Here is a 22,691-nt window from a genome sequence, read left to right as displayed (position 1 = left end):
TGAGCGGAATGAGGCAGAGTCCACAGCCTCAGATGGCACATGTGATGTGTGTGCATTTTGACACAGTGTAATACAGAGGGAAGCATACAGGCAGGTGGGCCAGATGGGAGCTGTAGGCTGCTGGAATTGGGTGACCTTTTGTCAAAGTTCTCTTTATTGTTCTTATCAAAAATGTGCGTTGTTCATGGACATTATTTTCTGACAACCAGTTATGCTTTTGAAATGCTTTACATAGAGCCTTCGATATTAACTTTTTAAAATTGTGGCTAATTTCATTCTGGGAGAGATCTCAACATACCTGGCGCCTGGTGGGGGCACCATGCGCTGGGCCTCTCCTCCTGGAGGGCCCACTGGAGTTCGGCTGTGTGCTCCATGGAATAGTTAGGTGGTCAGCACCCTGTCTCCATGAGGGTTATGTCCTCCTGGCGAAGAAAGACAATAATGCACACGAAATACCTAATGTGAAGTGCAGTCGAGGTCAGTGCTATGGGGACAGAGCAGGGCATGCAGCACCCCCATCAAGTTAGTAAATTATCAAAAGATAAAGTCTAGGGGAATTTATCTGTTTGCATACCAAATACGAAGCTGGAGTGGTTCCTTATTTCCAGCCCTAGCCTCTGTCCAGAGTAGTTTGAGCACTTTTGCGTTGTTGAGTCTTGGGGGCGCTCCTGGCGGGTTCTCGGACTGCCCTGGGAGGTCGGCAGTGCGCATGTGCAGGAGGGGTCGCTCACGGCCTCTCTGTTCTCTCCTGCAGTGTTTGGTGAAGAACCCCACTCCAGCCTCTACTTTGTCAATGCATCTCTGCAAGAGGTAGTGTTCGCGAGCACGTCGGGGACGCTGGTGCCCTGCCCGGCTGCAGGCATCCCTCCTGTGACTCTCAGATGGTACCTAGCGACCGGCGAGGAGATCTACGACGTCCCCGGGATCCGCCACGTCCACCCCAACGGCACCCTCCAGATCTTCCCCTTCCCTCCTTCCAGCTTCAGCACCTTAATCCATGATAATACTTACTATTGCACAGCTGAGAATCCTTCAGGGAAAATTAGAAGTCAGGATGTCCACATCAAGGCCGGTGAGTAGCTCCCCGGACTTCCTCTCCTCGGCGCCTGGTGGGGTCCAGTGGGGGGACAGGGACAGAGGGCAAAGTGCCACTGCCACTGAGAGCCAGTGAAAGTCCCTTCTTCAGTTTATTCTGTCATTGGAAAGACCTTGCGTGTAGTTTCAAAGTGCTCCTTCCCTGGACTTCAGAGTGCCCAGGGGTGTTGGAACTCAAATTTGCAAGGGGTGATGATTGTGAGGTTCGCAGGTTCTGAACTGCATCCCAACCTTGTTATTTTCTTGCTAATTGATACAATGACTCAGACTTTCAGTGGCAGACATCTTGAGTATTAGCCTCCGGCCACTGTTACAGTTTGGTTACCAGATGTCCCCTGGAAAGCTCTGGAAGCCAGGCAGGAACCTTCAGGGGTGAAGTGACTAGATGATGGGAATTATCACCTCATCAATGGATTGACCCATCAGACGGATTAGTAACTGGAATGGAGTCCTGGGTGGTGACCGTAGGCATGTGGGGCATGGCCAGAGGAAGTGGGTCCCTGGGGTGTGCTCTTGGGGAATATATTCTGTCCCTGGCCGCCACCAGCCCAGCAGCTTCCCTCCACTGTGCCCTTCTGCCAGGATGCTGCACCTCACTTGGGCCCAGAGCAATGGAGTCAGCTTGCCACAGACTGAACCTCCAAAGCCATGAGCCCCAAATAAACTTTTCTTCTTCCAAGTTACTGTTCTCCACTATTGTGCTCACAGCAACACGAAGCTGCCCAACAAACCTCCCTGACCCCATCCTAGGGGAGGTGCAGAGGAGAAAAGAAGACAAACAGTTGAGCTGAGGTTTAAACATAGCACATGTGTGTATTGCAGTAGAGACAGGATCAATCCAATACCCCACGTTCTTTGTGAAAAAAAAATCTATGCTATTTTAACATTTTTGACTGTATCACATGTTGTTGAAATATGTTCCTTTTAACAACATATTGTGACTTTTTAAAGTTGTCACTGCTACAAGTTAACCCAGAAACACAGTCTGAGAGACACACACATCAAAGGCACTATATACAGGACATATTGTGTCCTTGTACAGATTTACCAAAGCCTTGCAAAACACATTCGCAGTTGGACTTGTGTTAGCAAACAGAGCTTTAAACAGTGTTTGAAAGCCCAGCCTTGAAATCCTTGAGTAGACTGTCCTGACTTAACCGCAGGGCAACGAGGAATGTGAGTTTGATGGCTGTCTCATACATCAGGTGGCTGGGGGGACTTTGTAATAATTTCTTCAGCCCGCAAGGAAGGCCTTGTGGAGGACATTACCATATGAACAAACTATAGGGTGTCTCTGAATTCCTGCACAGGGTCTTTGACATGTGCAATGAGACATTGGACGGACTCCCTATGCCGGCTCGTTGTTTTCCCAACTCTGTCTGGATCTCCATGACATGCTCACGAATTCCCAAACCTGTGCAAGAACGCACCAAAGAAGGGCAGATCGACTTTAATCAAGAGAGATGAAAATTTGATATGTCAAATCATTAAAGTAAAGCAAATGAAATTTGTGTAGGGAGTTCTAACCCTGACAGAGAGACACAGTGAATGCCTTTGACTTGGCAGGATGAACATTTCAATGATGTGTTATAAGAACATATTTATAGTCTACAAAGTACCACTCATAGAGAAGCCTGGAATTTCAAACATAAATACCCAACGTCTGAATTATTAATCCTTCATTTCTGATGTGGGTTACCTGTCAGATAAAGGCTCATTCCTGTTCTAACTGCTGTTTTCTAAATTTGTCACCCAAGTGGTTGCTTTTGCATGGCACCGAATGTTTTGGAGGGAGGGATGGAGTTTGCATCATTGTGACGGCATCTCTGCCACCTGTCCCTTCCCCACTTGTGCTATTGCTCTTCTCCTTGAGAAGCATGAGCCAGGGGAACACACACCATGTTAGTTTGAACCTACAGCATGGACAGTTACATTGCCCAGGTGAAATTTCCTTTCTCACGTAATTTTGCCCACTATTATGAACACAATTTGATTCCAATAATCTTTTTAAATTTTTCATGTATTTGTTTGTTTATTTTTTGGTGCTGGGGATTGAAGCTAAGGACATGCTCTACCACTGAGCTGCAATCCCAGCCCCACAGGAACCTGCTAGATTTGCTTGTAGAGCCCTTGAAGTCTGCTTTTGCCCTGTGAATACAGACTAGTACAGGAGAAGTGGTCATTCAGGATAGGTGTGGGATGCCCATGTTACCTTCTGCCCACACATGGGGCATCTTCTAACTGTCCCACTAGAATGGAACTGGAATTTTCCTGGAATAATCCATTACACCATAGCCTTCCCTTTGATAGCACAAAAAATTCTGTTATCCTCAATGTTTTGACCTCAGTCAATAGGACAGACACTCATCATTCCACCATGCGACCAGCGCACTGGTTTCATTAATGAGGTTCTTGGCATAAAAGTTAGCTAGCGAGATTGAAATAAAACGCACAGACTCAGTTACCTTTTTCTATGACCAGATCCGAGACGGCTCCCCTCTCTGTTTCCCACCTCGAACCACCCAGTAGGGCAGCAAGGATTACTCAGGGCTAGCAGGAGAGAGAGAGCACGCCAGGGAGTAGACTTTTATTGGGGAACAAGAAATTCAGGGGAGAATTCCATCCAATGAAGGTTGAGGGGGGCCACACTCCAAGGTCAGGGTCAGTGATTGGCCTCAGGGTCAGTGGTCAGTCACACCTCCACACGGACAGGCTCTCGCACCAGGAGAGGGCCGGGGAAGCTCCGACACAGTTAGCCAGAGCGCCTCACACCCAAACCGGGAGTCGCCCAGTCACGTGTGAGAATGGCTCCCCACAATCATGGTGTCCCATTAACCCACAAGCCTAGTTTCAGCATCAAACACTTCCTAGCCATTCTACGCCAAAGGCTGGGGTGCAGATGGGCTGCTTGACACAGAGCTGCCCCTGCCCAAGCTATAGGCAATGCCTAGCCACCAGTGACCAAGAAGGAAATGGAACCAAGATCAGTGGTGAAAATATATATCAAAAAGTAAGGTGAGAGAATCGAGCCTGAGAATTTCCAATATTTGTAGGCAGATGTTGCCGGACTAAATTCAACACTGCTTAAAAGAAATACCCTTTAAATAGAAAGACACAAATAGCATATTAGTCTGTTTTCTATTACTATAACAAAAGGCTGCATACTTTATTTTTTAAAAAGGTTTATTAAGCTCATGTTTTTGGAGATTAAATTCCAAGAGTAAGAAGCTTCCTCTATTCAATATCTGATGAGACCCCCATAACAGGGTACAACATGGCAGAGAAATGGAAAAGAAGTGACCAGGTGCAGGTTTCACATGGTGAGGCTGGAAGACAGATTCAGGGGCAAGGCCTGCTCTTTGTACACACACACTGTGGTGGAGCTAACTGGGTGCTGTTAGAGCCATAGTAATCCATTCCAAGGGCAACACCCAATCCTTACCACCTCCCCTGGGCCCACCTCACAAAGTTTCCTCCTCCCCTCAACATTGTCACACTGGGGACCCAAAATCCAGCACAGGGACCTCTGGGGGACACATTCAGACCACATCTGGATCATAGGAAGGGGGCTGAAAGTCAAGGCTGAGAAAAGGCATAGCATGCTCACCAAAGCCAGCCAATCCAGGGAGACGGGACAGGAAGAGCTGAGCAGCTGCGTTGTCAATCACGGTGCACGGTGCATCCAGGTACTACAGGACTACAAGGGCATCGGTTAAGAAGCTGTGACTGTCCTAAGTAGTTATGCACCTCACAGCAGAACTTAAGCATGTTACTCAAGCTGACAGAACGGCAAGGAGGAACAGATCTGTCAGAACTGTAACTGGATATTTAAACACCCTTCTTTCAATTGGTAGAAATAGACAATCAGGGAGACTAAAGACCACTTGACCAAATTTACATTTTTTTAATGGTACTGGGGGTTGAATCCAGGGCCTCACACTTGCTAGGCAAGGGTTCTACCAGTGAACAACATCCCTGGCCCTATTAAAATTTTATTGTGAGATATGTTCTCACCAAATTGCCCAGACTGGCCTTGAACTTGTGACCCTCCAACTTCAGACTTTTGAGGAGCAGAAGTTACAGGTGTGTGTGCCATCTGGCTCAAATTGGCACGTAGATAAAGAACAATGTGCATTATCTTCTGGTATATACAGATATTTACTAACATATGCTATATTCTGGTCAACAAAGGAACTCTAAGATGAATTTTAAAAATTTCAAGTCATAGGAAATGCATTCTTTAATCAAAGTGGAACTAAATTAGAAATCATTAACAATAAAATTCTCAGGAAATCACCAAATATTTGGATACTAAATAAAAATGCACATGTCCATAAAATGTAGAAGAAAAATTAGAAAGCAGGAAATTAGCATAAGGAAATTAGAAAAGTTTTAAACAGAATAAAATTATGCACATAATATGTAGGAATTTTGGATCAATTCCCAGGGTTGTTAAAGGGGGGGAAAATGAATTTTGGGGATAGCATTGAAGCAGTACTTGGAGAGAGATTTATAGCTCTAAGGCCTATATTGGAGATGATGAAAATGTTCAACTGTTGACCTCACTTTTCATGTTAAAACTAAAGAAGTAAATGTAACATATATGTGCATATATATTTTATAAATATACATATTTATTTAGAATGAAAATTACATAGGTTAATTTGGAAATCAATACATTGTCAACTGGAAATAATGGAGGAAATTTGTGAAACCAAAAGTTGTTTCTCTGAAAAGGATTGATAAAATTTATATTCTGGTAGTCAGATTAAAATGAAAAATAAAAGGCAAGAAAAATGATCAGTATAAAGAACGTGAGAGCCGACATATCTGTATATTCTATAGATATATACAGATATATCTACATATCTACACATTAAGAAAAAATATATGCCAGTAAATATAATAACTTCAATGAAATGAAAAATTCCTTGAAAGACACAAAATACCAAAGTTTACTGAAGAAGAAATAGGTAATAACTTTCCTATGCACCTATAAAGAATCTGCTGAGAAAGAAATCAGAAAAACAATCCCATTCACAATATCCCTGAAAGAGGAAAAGAAAAAAAAAGAGGAAAGAAGTAATCCTGTGAATAAATCTACCCAGGGAGATGAAAGACGTCTACAATGAAAACCATGGCACTTTAAAGGGACCAATAAAGAAGACCTCTGAAGATGGAAAGACATCTCATGTTCATGGATAGACAGAATTAATATTGTTAAAATGGCCATACTACCCAAAGCAATGTACAGATTAAATGCAATGCACATCAAAATGCCAATGACATTTTTTACAGAATTAGCAAAAACATTCCTGAAATTCATTTGGAAAGAAAAAAGATCCAGAATAACCAAAGCAATTCTAAGCCAAATAAAGCAATGTGGGAAACTTCATAATACCTGACTTCATGTTATACAACTGCATGGTACTGATATAAAAACCACTATGGAAATCAGTATGGAGGCTCCTTGAAAGATGAATGGAACCACCATGTGATCCAGCTACCCCACTCCTCAATAGTTATTCTAAAGAATTAAAGTTTTCATACTCTAGTGACACATGCATACTCATGTTCAAAACAGCACAATTTTCAATAACCAAACTATGGAACCAGCTTGTGTCCATGAAATGAATGCATGGATTAAAAAAAGTGTTATATATACACAATGAAGTTTTATTCATCTATAAAGAAGAAGGAAATTATGTCATTTGCAGGAAAATGACACTTGAGAACATTATGTTAAGCAAAATTAATCACACTCAGGAAGTCAGGAATTGTATGTTTTCTCTCTTGTGGAAGCTGGAGGGGAAAAGGGAAAAGAAAGGTGGAGGAGGATTAAAAAAAAAAAAGAAATTAGTAGACTATAGGAAAGGAACCAGAAAGAGGGAGTAGGGGAGAGTTAGGGAAAATACTGGATAAAGATATTGGACAAATCATAATTTTTTGTTATGCACAAGAATGGATAAGTAACAACAAATCTTACCATTATGTATAATATAATATTTCAATTAAAATATGGAAAAATAAGAAATAGATGAACTGAGTAGCCCTATATCTTTCAAAAAAATAAATTTGTAAATATAAAATTTTCTATAATGAAATATCAGGTTCAAATGGATTAACTTTGAAATCTAAATACTTCAGAGGTAATAAAAATTCTAGAGATTTTTTTTCAGAAAATTTAAGAAGAAATGAACATTTCCTTGAATGATCAGTATTACCCTGACATCAACAAAACAAAGACATTATAAAAAAAGAACTACAAATATCACTAATGAATTTGGATATGAAATTCTAAAAACTTGATCAAATTGCATCCAATAACACATTTAAAAAAACACTACATTATGTCTATGTAGGGCTTTTATCTAGAATGCAATTTTAATTCAAATTTGAAAAAAATGAGATGGACATCATTACCCCAAGTACATGTATGAAGACATGAATGGTGTGATTCTACTTTGTGTATAACCAAAGACATGAAAAAGTATGCTGTATATATGTACTACGAATTGAAATGCATTCTGCTGTCATATATGACAAATTAGAATAAATAAATAAATTTTTAAAAAATTAATAAAAGTAATTCACATTAACATGTTAAAAGTAAAAATCATGTGATTATTTCAACAGGTACAGAGAAGCATTTACGAATCTCATGTCCACTTAGGCTAAAAACTCTCAGAACACTAGAAATAGAAGGAAACTTCCTCAATCTGATAAAAGCAACTATAAAAATCCTACAATAGCTAAGTAACATCATACGTAATAGAAAAAGATTAATGCTTTCCCTCCAAACATTAAGGACAATAAGAAGGTATGTGCTCTAAGCACATCTACTTGGCATTATATTAGAGGTTGTAGCCAGAGCAATATGACAAGAAAAAAAAGCAAAATATGTTCCAATTGCAAAGAAAGAAATTTACCTGTCTTCATTTGTAGATAATAATCATGAATTTTGACAATCTTCTGCAAAGAGCAGTAGAAATAATAAGTGAACGTGTTAAGATTTAGGTATTCAAGATCAGCACATATAGTCACACACACAAATTATAGATAGAATTTTTTTTAAGATAGGGTTTAGAATAGGATCTGAGCAAACAGTAGTGACAAATCTGATTTTAACTGTGAGAGATCACACTGGAAATCACAAAACATTGCTGGGAGAAATTAAAAGACTCAAACCCTGGTGGTTGGGCCTACTCTGGACCTTGAACAGCAGAACCCTCCTATGGGTTAAAACTGTGAGCCCAGACAGCATGAATGTCATTCTAAGTGCCCCCTGAGCTCTTCCTTGGATGCTCCCATTATGGGGAGAGAGGGATAGTCTCCTCCATCAGTATCTGTCTCTATGAGAGGGAAGAGTAACAACTGTCTCCTAAACTGCTGTTCAACCATCATAAAACATTTTTCACTTGGGAGGAATTATATTAATTGTTGTAGTTTTTGGGAATTCTGGATAAGGTTGTCTTTCTAGGAGTTTTTATTCTTTTTTTTTTTTTTTTTTATGGCCAAAGACCAAGAGTAGTCTCTGGTCACCATAGCTTCTAGAGCAGGGTTCTTCCTTCAGGAAGTCTCTTCCCGCCTCGCCAGGCTGTAGGGGCTCGGGAAGGTCTTTGGCCGCACCCCTGTCTGTGAGTGCAGTGCTATTGTTAATGAGTGGGTGCTTCTCAGCTGGGGGTGCATGGAAGGCATTAAAGGGAGGCTCCTTGATTTTTTCCAGTGAAAGTGCAGTGCAGTAGGTACATGGACGCCAGGCTGCACATTAGGATGCTGCTCTCAGAAATCCCGCCTGTGTCTCACTGAGGGTCCCCTCTTGCTTTGCAGTTTTACGGGAGCCCTACACAGTCCGTGTGGAGGACCAGAAAACCATGAGAGGCAATGTCGCGGTCTTCAAGTGCATTATCCCCTCCTCCGTGGAGGCGTACATCACTGTCGTCTCCTGGGAGAAAGACACCGTTTCCCTTGTCTCAGGTAGGCTGTGCGAAGGTGTGCCGTGGTGCAGGACGGGTAGCTTTGTGCACACTCTGGTTTACAGAGGCTCCTGTCTCACAGTCTTTGGAGAATTGAATGGTGGATAAAAATCGTTGCATGCACTATAAGAAGAGCCATCATGCTAACTTTTATGAGATAATTGTGGTTTTATTTCTGTTTTAAAAGTAGGTAGTAGTGGTCTTGCATCCGTGACATGCCCAGTGACATGCGTGTTGACCTATACTTGGAACCTAAAATCTGGGAAGTAGAAGCTGTGGTTCCTTGCTCTTCATGTCTTTTTAAATATGTTAGATGGTGTGTGCGTCTCTGATCTCAGACTTGAAGATTCTATTAAGACTATAGTCTCAGAACTGAAATATATATTTCTATGTGAATAATGCAGAGGCTTATATTTAGAGCTGAGGCAGCCTCTGAGAAGTCGTGGTTTTCCATTTTTCATGGTATTGAGGTGGATTTCTGCTCTGTGCTCTTGACCTGAAAGGCCCCTGTGGGCACGATGTGCAGTCTTCCAGCTTTGCATCTCCTTGGATGATGGTCTTGGCACATTGAAGAATTGGTTGTCTGCTTTTGGAAAAGCCCTGTGAGGAGCGCAGACTGTGTTCTAACGCGCACAACACACAGTTGGGTCTGTGCGCATTCTCTAACGTGACTCTTGTTTTCAGACTGTTGATTCGCTAGAGAGGATAGGTTAGTTTACAACAAGTGAAAATCTAAGTCAAACTTGAAACATTCTGTCCTTAGGACACGTGGCAGGAATATGGGCTGCTGGGGGAGCCGTCAGTTTATTTTAATGCTTTTCACCGTGCAGGCAAACCCTCACGCTCCAGTGGGCAGTAGCTTCTTGCTGCTCTGCTGGCGAACCATCCTAATTTGTTAGAGTATTGAAAGATGCTGTTTTAGAATCGAAACATGACTGCCATCATCAGAGTGCAGACACACCTGTATGTTTTTATTTGCTAATTTTCATGGTTTAATAGTCTGAATCTCCTCTCCTTGGAGGTTCTTTAGGTTTTCTGAATGGCAGACGGGAGATTTGAGTGAGTTTTTGGCTGAGCGCAGAGTCAGAGGGGAAAGGCCCTCAACTGTACCTGGCTAGGTGGTGCGGGTGGGGGTGGGAGTGCGGGGGCTGCATTTGCCATCTCCCACATGCTGTGGCCTAGGCCAAAGGAGAATCCGTTACCCTAGGGCACTGCCCTTCTGCAGCCTCAGTGTCTGCCCCGGCAGAGAAGAGAGTGTGGGAGAGTGGCTCTTTGGAAAGCCTCGTAGTGTGCGCACCTGGAATGACACGTGTCACTCTGCTCGTGTTTAATGCCAGACCAGTGGCTGTAGCTGACTTTAGTGAGGCACATACCTGGAAGGAGGGAGGAAGAGTGGAGGTCTGGGGGCACAGATGTGTGCACCCTCAGGGTCTGTCTCTGTGCAACGTGACACGACACGCGTTAGTGTTTGCTGGACATCCTTCATCCGTGCCACAGGCCCACGCAGCTTTGCTGTCTGCAGCCCGTGTGAACAGACTTCTTTCCAAAGTGAACCTAAGTAAGTGCAAAGTTGTTTGTGGAGAGTGGGTGGCTGGTGCAGGCGGAGTGCAGAAGCCGCATGACACGGATGGGGACCCGTAGCTGCCGCGCCCTCCCTGGACTACATTTGGCAGTTTCGCTCTTCGGTAAAACATTTAAAATCAACAGCGTACACCCCGGGTGAGCACTTGGTGTTCCTCCCTTCTCAGCCGCATCTGCAGAACAACTGTAGCACGGTATTTTATCTTGAGGGATCTGTCAGTGGGCAGCTTTTACTGGTCTGTATCTAAGCTGTTGAGTCAGGAGGGAGAGAGAGACTCTGCTCATTGAGCCTGAGGCAGACAGACCTGTAATTAAACATGATCTGTAAGGAGGTGGAACTTGAGCCCCACACTGTAACCAGCCATTTCTTGTTACTGCTGCAGTGGGTCCTGTGTCCAGGGAAGGAGTCCCGGAATCACCAGAGGTGATAAATAAATAAACCTGTTTCTAATGTTGGAGGTGGAGAAGGATTCCGTTTCTCTCTAGAGCCAAGCCCAGGCACAGGTGACAGCAGAGGAAGGCTGGGGGGCCTGGAGGAGCCAGGGACCTCCCACCTTCATGCTGAGAGGCTGAGCCTCTGGGGCTGTGCTGGGATTTGGGGCTGCAGTGGGTGACCTTGACCAGCCCAGAGGTCCCCCGTACAGAGGGGTTTGTTCTAAGTTAGCACCAAGCTCCAGGGAGGACGTCCCCCACGCCACATGCACAGTAGTGAAGGGAAACGGTGTGTGTCTCTGCTCTGCCCATCGCCCACCCCGGCAGCTCCTGCTGAAAGATTTTCGACTGACTTCTTGGTGTGGTCAGCACCCCACCTCCCTTTTCTGGATTCCCAGGACGCCCCAGGCTGCAGTGAATCTAGCTGGCATCTTTGTCCCAGGAAAGGGCCACTCTCCCACGAGCCCCCTGCCTTTAGCTGGTGCTTTACCCAGAGGAGAAAAGAGATCACTAAGTCAACCAGAGGCAGAAGCTGGTGAGAGACCCTGCCGTGGATCTATGTGATAGCCCCAGGACTGGGTGACCTGGGAGACCTCTTCTGGCACCCAGGGAAAGGCCCTGAAGGATGGTGACAAGCTGTGGCCTCGGCCCCTGCTCGGGCTTCCCTGGTAATGCCAGGGCGCTCAGCCTGGAGGCTGGGGAAACCTCTAGCCAGGGCCTCCCTCTCGTAGGTGAGCCTGGGTTTATCATGCACACCTCCAGGCGGGCTCTTTGGAAAGCTGGAGTTGGGGAGTGGATATTTGTGTTCTCTAAATTCCTTTTTAGTGGTGACTGCTGGTGGGTCTCCTTGCTGTCCTCTCTGTGGTTGAGAAGACGAATGGGAGGCAGAGGTGGGCCGCCCGCCTGGCCCCATGTGATCCTTACCCGTCCCCAGGAGCCCGGGCACGTGGGGTCATGCAGTGCTTGCCCACAGGCCGGGCATCAGTGGCCCGAGTGTCCACTCAGGAATCTCTCTGCCATAGGTCAAGAGGTTTCCAAAATCAAGCATGTAAATGAGTCTTTTATTTTGAGACATATTTAGAAAGAGAAATCCAGTAGCCTAAGAGTGACAGCCCTGGGATCCCCTGGGGGTGGGGGGAAGTCCCTGTGGTCTGATGCAGCAGCTGTGTGCACCTGGGCCTCCACCTGAGGCCTGTGTGTGCTTCACTTCACTCTCAGGCTCCAGTGCAGGGGAGGCTCCTGAGTGGGCACAGAGATGGCATATCCTGTGCCACCGAAGGGCCCCGTTAAAGTGCCGGTTTCTGACCCGTTGTCTCCTCACCTCACCCAGATGAGCCAGGAATAGCAGGAGTCAGGGATCTCTGTGCATTTCCTTCACATCCTTGTTCCTTATCTTGCCCTGTGCAAGAGTGGAAGCCTTTTAAAAATCAGCATATTAATGTAGCCGGATAAAGACCCTACGTGTGGATGGCGATGTGCTGATGTGGAGATAGGCAAGACGCCATCCCGGAGAAGAACAATGGCGCCGCTAGCTCTTGGGTTTTGCTCTCTGCGCCCGTTGAGAACGGCCTCCGATCAGGGGCGGCAGAGAGACAGCCCAGCTCTCCGCTTCTGTTTCTCCTGATAAAATTGTGTGGATCTCACCCGGGGTTTAGCTGCATTAACATCAAAGGCACAGCCCAAGGGTAACCAGATTTGGAAAATGGAAAAAGCAAACATTTTACTGCTCCCAGAGAAACCATCTCCCTCTTTAGCAGAGGCCCCATTTTCTGTTAGGATATTTCTTCTCTGAATTCCTCTGTCAGGGCAGCGGTGGCCCCGGAGGGTTCTGTCTCCTTGGATGGAGGGGCCGGGTCCAAGGGCTGTACTCTTCCTCCTTTGTTTTGAGTAAAAGGGAACAACTTTCTGTCCACATTGAACATCAGAGGACACACACACCTGGTGCTTTGCAGGAAGCCTTTGCTGGTGACTGGTGCGACATTTGGGTCTGGGCACAATGTGACAACAGATGATAACACTAAAGGCCATGCCCACCTCCCATGGCAGGAGAAGCAGTGCCATCTGATCATGGGGACGCGGTGCCCAGGGTTTCACTGGGGCTGGTGACACAGGCGCCTGCTGCCTGGCATATCCCAGACTCCCAGAGGGAGACGGAGTGCTCGGCACAGATCATGTTGGGGGTGCAGGTTCGCCGCGGTGCATCATCTTGTCTGCTGGGGTTCCGGGACCCTTCCACCCCAGTTTTCAGACACCAGCTAAGGGGCAGGCGGGGGAGCAATGCCAGCACCGGTAACACCGTTCTGTGTAATGTCACTTCTTTTGTGAAAGTGCCTTTGTTCTTTTTCACGCATCCATCTGTTTTTGAACATGATCATCACCATTGATTGCTGAGACAGCCAGGGACACAGTCATCTCCTAGCACCCAAGCACCCCAGCCTTGAGACGCTCTCACCCAAGGTTTGGAGCACGCTGACCAGTTTCTTCCCGTGCTCCACCAATATGTAAAGGTAGTTTGTTTTACATTCATCATTTGGGGGTCTCCTCCTCTGTCCCTTAGTTCTGGATCTCTGCAGCTTTCCAGACATAGCAAACAGATGGCCAACTATGCCAATTACATCTAATTTGGCCCCTAGGGTACTCTCTGGCCCCAAGGGCATTCTCTGGCCTCTTGCTCATCTGCTTTTTTATTTCATGAAAGTCGAAGAGAGTAACAGGATCATGGACAGCACAGTGTCGGGCAGGGTAACTACGGTTATCACCGTCAACAGGCCCGAGTCGATGTCAGAAGCAAGGTCTGCTCAGGCAACGTGACGTAGTGTGAGCAAACAGATTCAGGACTTAGAAATACAAGTTTCAGTACTGAGGAAGTAAATGTGATCTCAGGAAATTGTCACGACCAGAGATGAAGACAATCATGGTGCTGCTGTCTTGACTCCAGGCTGGACCAGGTGGAAGAAGTCCCTAAGCAGGTAGGTTGGTGGCAGTGGCTCCAGAAAGCCATCAGGCTCTGCCACCATAGTGGTCAGCCCATTGCAGATGGGACAGGGAAGAAAAGGTACCTTCGATGTCCTCTCTGTTTAGTGACCACATCGCCACAGCTTCCAAGGTCGGGGATGTCACCACCCACAGTCTCACTTCCTGCCTTCTGCCTGCTGGGCTAGCCAGAGACCAGGCACCGGGGACCCCTGAGCCAGCTCGTGCTGGCTGGACCTTCCCACTAACTGCCAGACTCTTGCCTGTTTCCCTGTGTCTTGCTGAGAGTGTCCCTAAGTGAGCTTCTCCCTAGAGCCCTTGAGCAGCTGTTCCCAGCACAAGGAACCACTCCCCAGCCTCTCAGAAAAATGGTTCTCCTTCATGGAGCCTGGGCACAGGTCTGGGAAGACCCTTCCACAGCAAGACCGGTCCTCATGTTCCCTCACAGAAGGAGACGTCCCTCTGCCCTTCCAGTTGACCTTGCTCTAGACCCGCTGTCACCTGACCTCCCGCGATGCCGTCCACCCGTTCTCCGTCGTGCCTGCTATTGTCTGAGGGCACAGTGCACAGGAGCCTGGCCTCCCATTTTAGACAAAGCCTTCCTTTGCCAACTGTCGTCTGTCATTTTCTTGCATTTTTCTTTTTTGTGGTGGACTTTGGAGAGAGTGCTCCACACCACCCCTGCCCCTGCTCCTGAGTTGGGCTCTTCCTCTTACTGACTCCTGGCAGTTCCCTCTTCAGAGTCTCCTGTGACTTCCTGATGTCACATCCCAAGGCTGTCTCTTGGCCCCATCTCTAGCTTCCTGGAGGATGCACACAGTTGCCTTTTGTCCTCCTCTGGTTGCTGGACCCGTCCACGCTGAGGGGCTTGGACAGCAGAAACCCCCTCTCAGTTCTCACCAAGACACAGTCACGGGGGATCAAGGACCCACGGCTCCACTGTGACCTCGTCCTAACCAGTTAGATAGACAGATGCCCTATTTTCCAATGAGGTCACATTTAGGATGGACGTGGTGGGGGACGCCAGGCAACCTGCTACAGTGGCAAGTCCTTCCAATGCTCTTTCACCCTCTCACACACATGTGCATCTTAACATCTCCTGCGTGGCACATAGAGGACAATTGTGGATGCTTAGTGAGTGAGAGCCTTCAATAAAAATAGTCTTTAAAAGGAGTGAAACAAAACTCAGAGCCCCTCATTAGTATAGCCTGGACTGTGCCCACCCAGTGGTCCTGTTGTCCTTTAGCCCTACCCCCAGAGGCATGGAAACTCCAGCCATCAGCCACAGCCAGTGAGCACATGCTCAAGTTCTTGCTCATTCTCTCCCTCTCCCTCTCTCCCTCTCCCTCTCCCTCCCTCCCGCTCAGCTGTGGGCCATCATGGGGACAGGACAAGGATGACCCAGCACTAAGGTACCAAGGGCTGAAGGCAGACAACTTGACCTGCATTTTTAGCTCTTGTGCATGTGAACTCACTTTGGATTGAAATCTGTGCTTCCTGAAGCCCACATGCTGCAGATGCCCCACCCCAGCTTTGTGGGCACCCGGAGGCTTTACCTTGATATGATGCTGTAGGAGGCATCCATGCTGCCCGAGCACTTGTGTTTTGGACAAATGTCACTGTGTTCAGGTGCAGCAGGTCACTTGGCATCTCATTTCTCTGCTCCCCTTCTCCAAGGCCAAGGCAGGTGTGTTGGAGGAAAAATAATAATAACTAAAAATGAAATAGAATAATAATAATAATAATAATAATAATAATGATAATAATAATAACTTCCCAATGACTGGTGGCATGAAACTGATCTGCAATGTGGTTTTCTTCTCAAAAATTCCCCTAAGTTCTAAACTCAATTCCAGACTCACTGAATTTTTATTGGGTGAATGGTCACTTAGGGCTGAAACTTCTACAGCTAAATCACATTTGGAACTTTGCACTGACCATCTGAGGTCCACGTGTGGAGAAGCAGGGTCAACATTTCCAGAATAGTACTGTCCATTTCGGTTCTGGAGAGGTCGTGGAGGTGCAGGTATTGGTTGTCCAGAATGGGAGGCTTCACCGGCAATGGGACCCAGCACGTGCTGCCCTGCCCTGGAGCAAGGTCAGAGTGTTCCTGTCGAGATGCCAAGAAGCAACTGCAGGAAATGACCAAATGCACTTTTTTTTTTCATACAGTCCTAAAAAATCTCTTGATGGGTCTCAGCCTCTCCGGGGCAGGTCTCAGCCTCTGTGTGCCTTTTACCATTGCAACAGTCCATGTCAGGGATGGGGCTTGAGACAGAGAGGCCTGGCTTTGGGTGCCAGTCTCATTATGGAACTTTGATAGTTTGATCCCTCTCTGCAGATCTGACACAGTGCTTTAAGATGACCAGAAGCTCAAGTTCAGTGCCCAGAGGAGAAAAGCCCTCCATGAGTCACAGGTGGTTGGCCAGCTCTGGGCCTCACGTGCGCCTTCCCCTGTGGAGCTGCAGGTCCTGGTGTGGCCCTGCCCAGGCACTCACCTCTGCACTCCAAGCTGGACCTGTGACCTGGGCTTAACCGTCTAGCACCGCAGTTTCCTCATCTGTACCTGGGAATATCATATCAGGACTAAGAAGGTCGTCAGATGGGCTTAGCGTGCTGCTTGACTGAACTGGCCAGGGTTGTCCTTGTGCTCTGCAGCTCTGAAGTGTTCCTGTTCCAGAAACGGGATGTCAGAGCACTGTGGTGTCCAAACTCACACACATTGGCTCATGAGGTGCTCATTGGATGTAAAAGCAAAACTAAGGCCATTTAAAAAGAGTTGCCAGTGATAGGGCACTTGCTGGGCATGCATGAGCCCTGGGTTCATTCAGTTCCCAGCAACACAAAAAACAACCCAAAAAACAGAGCAGTAAATGCAGATTTCTATATATGATCATTGGGATGCTGTGGAACCCAGAGTTTGTAGGACGCTATTAACAAACAACTCTTGACTTAATTTATTAAAATTTTAACTTTTCTTAACCAGAAATTGGAAATATAAAATGAACTAGAATGTGGTTGAAAGGGTCTGTGTTTTGCCTGATTAACTCACAGCTCAGACAGAGGACACGTTTGCAGGAAAGTCAGGAGGATTTTCAGGAGGCAATACCTGTAACACATCTGGATTATTACCCAGCTAGTAGTCATGCAGCACACACATGTTGAGTTATGTCTGATAATTTCCCCTCATGAGCTGGTCCCTCTCATCTGCCACTCTTTACAGATGAGGCACAGAGAGCTGCAGCCATTTACCCAAGGCATGGTCTTGCATTCTCCCTCTAGAAGATATTTTTGCCTTTAAAAAACCCTTTATCTTAGTTTCCCATGGTGCATAAATGCATGGAAGTGACAAATACTATCAACGGAATGACATGCCATTCATAACAGCCAGAACTCCTAGAAGTCGGACTTAATCAAGAAAAGCATTTTCAAATACATGATCCAAGCTAGACTTAAATTCTGAATATTTGACATATTTAGGAAATTTCATTGTGGGTTGAAAACAACATGATTAATGTTTTTGAAAACAATATTACATAGAGAAGAATCAAATGCAGTTGCCTAGGACAAAGATAATTTTTTAAAACCATCCCTTCCATCTACCCCAAGGATGCTATTACAGAGTCTGATACAAAGCAGAAGCTTAGTAAATATTTACTGAGTAAATTTTGAATAAGCAACTTTTCCATTAACATGGGATAGGATTTCCTTTCCAAGTATTCTTACTGCTTTGAGATGAGCCTTTGCTTTCCATTTTTTCCCTATGTTTTACTGGTGCATTATAGTTAATGGTGGGATTTGTTGTTACATAGCCGTACATGCACAGAATCCTGTTATATTATTATACAATTTGGCAGATATCCTTCCCCAGGATTTCCCCTTTTTCACCCCTCCTTACTCTCCCTGGTTCCTCTCCTCTATTCTACTGACTTCCTCTTAATTTTCTTGAAGTCTGCCCCCCGTTTTTCTTTCCCTTTTTCTCCTCTAGCTTTTGCATGAGAGAGACGGCATATGGCTCTTGACCTTCTGAGCTTGGCTTCTTTTGCTTGACATACTGTTCTCTAGTTCCATCCTTTTTCCTGCAAATGACATAATTTCACTTCTCTTTATGACTGAATGAAACCCATTGTGTATGTAGACCACATTTTCTTTATCCTTTCAGTCACTGATGGACACGGAGGCCGGTTGGTTCCATAGTTTGGCTGTTGTGAATCGTAAACGTGGGTGTGCATGGATCACTACAGCATGAGGACTTCAGTTCTTCAGGGTGAATACCGAGGCGTGGTGCACCTGCGTCGTGTGGTAGTTTCCTGCCTAGTCTTTTCAGGAACCTCCATACTGATTTCCATGGTGGTTGCAGTAATTGACAGTCCCACAAAGAGTGTAAAAGTGTTCCTTTTCTCCACATCCTCTCCAGCATTTATTATTGTGTATATTCTTGACGGCTGCCATGCTGACTGGTGTGAGATGAAATCTCAGTGTAGTTTTGATGTGAGCCTTTGATTTCTCTCTCTATATTTCACTACTGCGAAAGACAGCCTTGCATGACCTCCAGTTCTGATGCAGAGTGTCCGGGTAGGCAAATCAGAGGCAGCCTGGGATGTCACAGCTGACTTCTGCCTGATGCTGTTGGAGGGGACATGGAAACGCCAAATTCCCAGTATTTGTCATTACCAAAGCAAAACCTCTTCCTTTATTCTCATGGAATGGTTTTCTTGTCATAACCTCCTTACAGTTTTATACTGCAACATCTGTTACACCAGCACTGAATAAGACAGGGCGCCGCAAGTCAGGGGGATCCTTACATGCTGAGAACCTCAGAGGCACGTCAGAGCTGTCCCTGAGGAGCTGATGCACAGCCAGGTCAGAGGGCCTGAGGTCCTGCTAGCCTCTCGGGCTGAAGTAGACTCAGCTCCACACGCATGGCTCTAACGTGCTGGTGCGTGCTGCACCAAACCAGGGTCAGTGTGCCCCACCGACTCATAACCATGGACCCAGATGCTGCAGGGTTTCTGTGTGGAAGAGCATGAGGGTGTCTCTGTGACCTGGACAGGGGAGCGATGGGAGTGTTGTGTGGGCGAGGGGCAGCAGGAGTGGCTGCTGCCCGGCTGGTAGGATGTGTCTGTGAGCCCAGGAGGGTGAGGTCCTTGGCCGCATCCCCCACCCGCCTCCCAGCACCAGAGGTTGCACTGAAGAGCTATTCTTTGGCTGAAGAAAGAAGCCGGACAGTAAAGGCTACCTGAGCAGCGTGGGGCAGCAGGGGACTCAGCCAGGGTCTGGTGGTTGCCTGGGCACTCATCCTTGTTTTTCATTTTAAATTTCTTCATCACTGTCATTAAAGCACTTAATGATGGAGAAAGCATTGCTTTAAAAATTGCCATTTAAAACAATTACATGATCTGTTGAGGAAGGGCCGGGCGAAAGGGTCACGTGAGGTATAACGCATTTAAATCTAACAAGCTTGCTATCCTGAAGGAACTAAAAGCCTGTTTTCTACTATTTATTTAGAAGTTCACTAAAAAAACTGCACTTCTCCAAATAAATGTTCTGCATGGACTTATAATTCTGAGTTTTATTGAAATATCATTTATTCATAATACATATTGAAGAAAATAAGTCGCCCCTCTGGGAATGCTTGCCTGTATTTTTTGTGAACCTACGAAGGTGCATGAAGTCTTACTCCCTTCGGGTTGCTATCACATGTCACCCTAGACTGAGTGACTTTCCTGTAGTAGGGGCTTATTCATGTATTTATTTATTCCTGCCCTGGAGACTGGCATTCTAAGACCAAGGTGCCAGGCAGAGTTGGCATCACGTGCGGCCCTCTTCCTGATACACAGATGGCTGCCACTCATCTCTTCACAGGGCAGGAGGGGAGTGGGCTCCCTGGGTCCCTCTCATGAGTCACCAGTCCCACGCCCAGGGGCTCCTCCTGCCTCTACATCACACCCCAAAGCCTCCACCTCCATCACATTATTAAGTCTCAACATAGGAATTCAGGGAAAGGGAACATTCCCTCTATGCTGCATTCCTTTCTGTGATAGGTGAAGTATCATTAGATCGGGGTTCTGGGCCCTTTTCTTTTGAAACCAGGTTGCGTTGAGGCAGTTGTGGAAACATGGAACAACAGAGCCCAGACCTGCCTGAATCCTCAGTCATTTATGCCTCTTTCCCGTCAACCTCCCCGCCCGGGTGGCCGCCCCATCCCTGCCTCCCTACTGCAGATGTGCTGTGGGTTCCTACGCAGGTGTGGGCAGATCCCTCTCTCCAGCTCTACTCATCCTGAGTGTTCAGGGCTCACTCCTGCTCTCCTCCTAACCTAGCTTCTTTACTCCTCTCCACATGTGCATTTTCTGTCCTTCTGTGCCCAGGCTCTCGTACCCGTATCTTCTACTATGGTTGTTTTTGTACCAGGAAAAGAGAGGGGCTTTTATAAACAGTCTTCATCAAGTCATTTTAACACTACGGATGATATTAGGAAAGAAAGGCCACATTGAGCCCCCACCCTAATTAGATGGTGAAATTTTTAGTCTCCGGCATTGTTATCCATTTGAATTGAAACCCTATCATTGAGAAAGCCAGATGAACTTGGAATTGAGGAGGGCCATTTCCCGAAAGGGAACGCAGCCAGGCTAGCTCCCGGTGGAGAGCCAAAGGATGCACAGTCCGGATGCACGTGACGTTCCCACAGATCCCACTGCCAAGGGAGACAGTTTGTTCTCTGCGATGTTATCCTAGGATGCCAGCTTTTGAAAAATGGTTTATGTTTACGTTGCAGGAGTTTTACTGTGCTCAATGAAATGTCAAGAAAAAGTCGATCTCAACCTTGTCGGTGATTTTTAATGTATTCAGAAGGTAGAAGCTCGGTCAGACTATGTCCCCTCTGTGTCCTGGCCACTCCCTCTTCAGCTGGGTTCTTCTGTGCCTGGCCCCTCAGTGAGAAAACACAAGCCAGTCCGGTTGGGATCATTTCCTCTCCGGTGGGTGCCCACAGTCTCATCCCTGGGAAGAAAACCCAGGCATCCCATTGCTGGCTGGGCTTCCAGGGGTCTCCAGCACCCGGTTTCCATGGAGCCCTGAAGCCGGGTTTAGATGCAGCCACAGAGAGGTTGCTGGCTTGAGGCCCGAGGCCGGATTTTCAATGACTCTTCACCTGCTTTATTTATGGTCCTGAACAAGTGAACACAGGTTTATTTCCCTCCATCCCTTGCTCTTTGTTTACTGGCGGTGACTTGCTGGTATAAAAGATGAATGCATGTGTGCTCATCTCTGGCTTTACCAAAATTTCCAGAATATTTGTTTTAAGTATTTTTAGTTTTATATTGTGACTTTAAAAACAAAACCTTCATACATAGTAAGAACATGGATAGTCGTCATCTTTTCAAGGATGATGATGAAGTGGGAAAGCCAATTTTATGTATTTTAATTTAAAATGCACATTTATGGCATAGCTGAGGAGCGCATAGATTTCACACCCGTTTTCTGTCATTGGGAAAAAAAAATGTGTCTGTAGTTACTTCTATTTTAAATTCTAGATCTTGCGTGAAGCCAACTTTTACTAATAGTGGCTATGGATTCATTGGTCTTGTATAACTACCTTCAGAGGATGTTGTGCAGGAGAATAGGAAGGAAGGCAGACCTGTGGGTCAGGCCATTTCTCTTTGGAAGTGTGAGGTAAATTGTTGGCTGCAGACGTGTCGAACATACCTGATTCTGCACGGAACAGCCGCGTGGGTGTTCAAGGTGGAAGGGGGAACCTCTGCAGAGGCTCTACACGTCACCTCATCACACAGGATGTGGGGTTCAGTTTATAGTGGTGGTCCTATGTGACCAGAATTTAAAAAACAAATACAACAATTTGAAATTTTTTCCCTATGATTTACATCTGACTCATGCATTTTTTTGTTTTTATTTTATTTTTATTTTTTGTACTTTTGTGATTTTTTTTTATTGTTGGTAGTTCAAAACATTACACAGTTCTTAATATATCATATTTCACAGTTTGATTCAAGTAGGTAATGAACTCCCATTTTTACCCCGTATACAGATTGCTGTATCACATCAGTTACACTTCCATTGATTTACATATTGCCATTCTGGTGTCTGATGTATTCTGCTGTCTGTCCTATTCTCTACTATCCCCCCTCCCCTCCCCTCCCCTCCCCTCCCCTCTCTCTACCCCTTCTACTGTAAATCATTTCTTCCACTTGTATTATTCTTCTCTTACCCCTCCTTTCCTCTTATATGTAATTTTGTATAACCCTGAGGATCACCTTCCCTTTCCATGCAATTTCCTTCTCTCTCCCTTTCCCTCCCACCTCTCATCCCTGTTTAATGTTAATCTTCTTCTCTAGCTCTTCCTCCCTACCCTGTCCTTAGTTATTCCCCTTATATCAAAGGAGTCATTTGGCATTTGTTTTTTAAGGATTGGCTAGCTTCACTTAGCATAATCTGCTCCAATGCCATCCATTTCCCTCCAAATTCTATGATTTTGTCGTTTCTTAATGCAGAGTAATACTCCATTATGTATAAATGCCACATTTTTTATCCATTCATCTATTGAAGGGCATCTAGGCTGGTTCCACAATCTTGCTATCGTGAATTGTGCTGCTATGAACATCGATGAAGCAGTGT

At 45.9% G+C, this 22,691-nt stretch overlaps 1 protein-coding gene across 1 annotated transcript in view; it reads left to right on the top strand.

Moving 5' to 3' along the window:
• The first annotated feature begins 319 nt into the window (after positions 1-319).
• The window catches only part of Dscam (DS cell adhesion molecule), a 546,865-nt gene continuing 524,493 nt past the window's right edge, over positions 320-22,691 (top strand). The window contains exons 1-3 of the mRNA XM_077795550.1: positions 320-365; positions 755-1,072; positions 8,926-9,072. Of these exons, the coding sequence (XP_077651676.1) occupies positions 320-365; positions 755-1,072; positions 8,926-9,072 (511 nt within the window). The remainder of the gene's footprint in view (positions 366-754; positions 1,073-8,925; positions 9,073-22,691) is intronic.

This window comes from Urocitellus parryii, chromosome 2 (genome assembly GCF_045843805.1).
Source record: "Urocitellus parryii isolate mUroPar1 chromosome 2, mUroPar1.hap1, whole genome shotgun sequence".
Lineage (NCBI taxonomy): Eukaryota > Metazoa > Chordata > Mammalia > Rodentia > Sciuridae > Urocitellus > Urocitellus parryii.
Note: the sequence above shows the minus strand (reverse complement) of the source record. Positions and strands in the feature narration are given on the sequence as shown.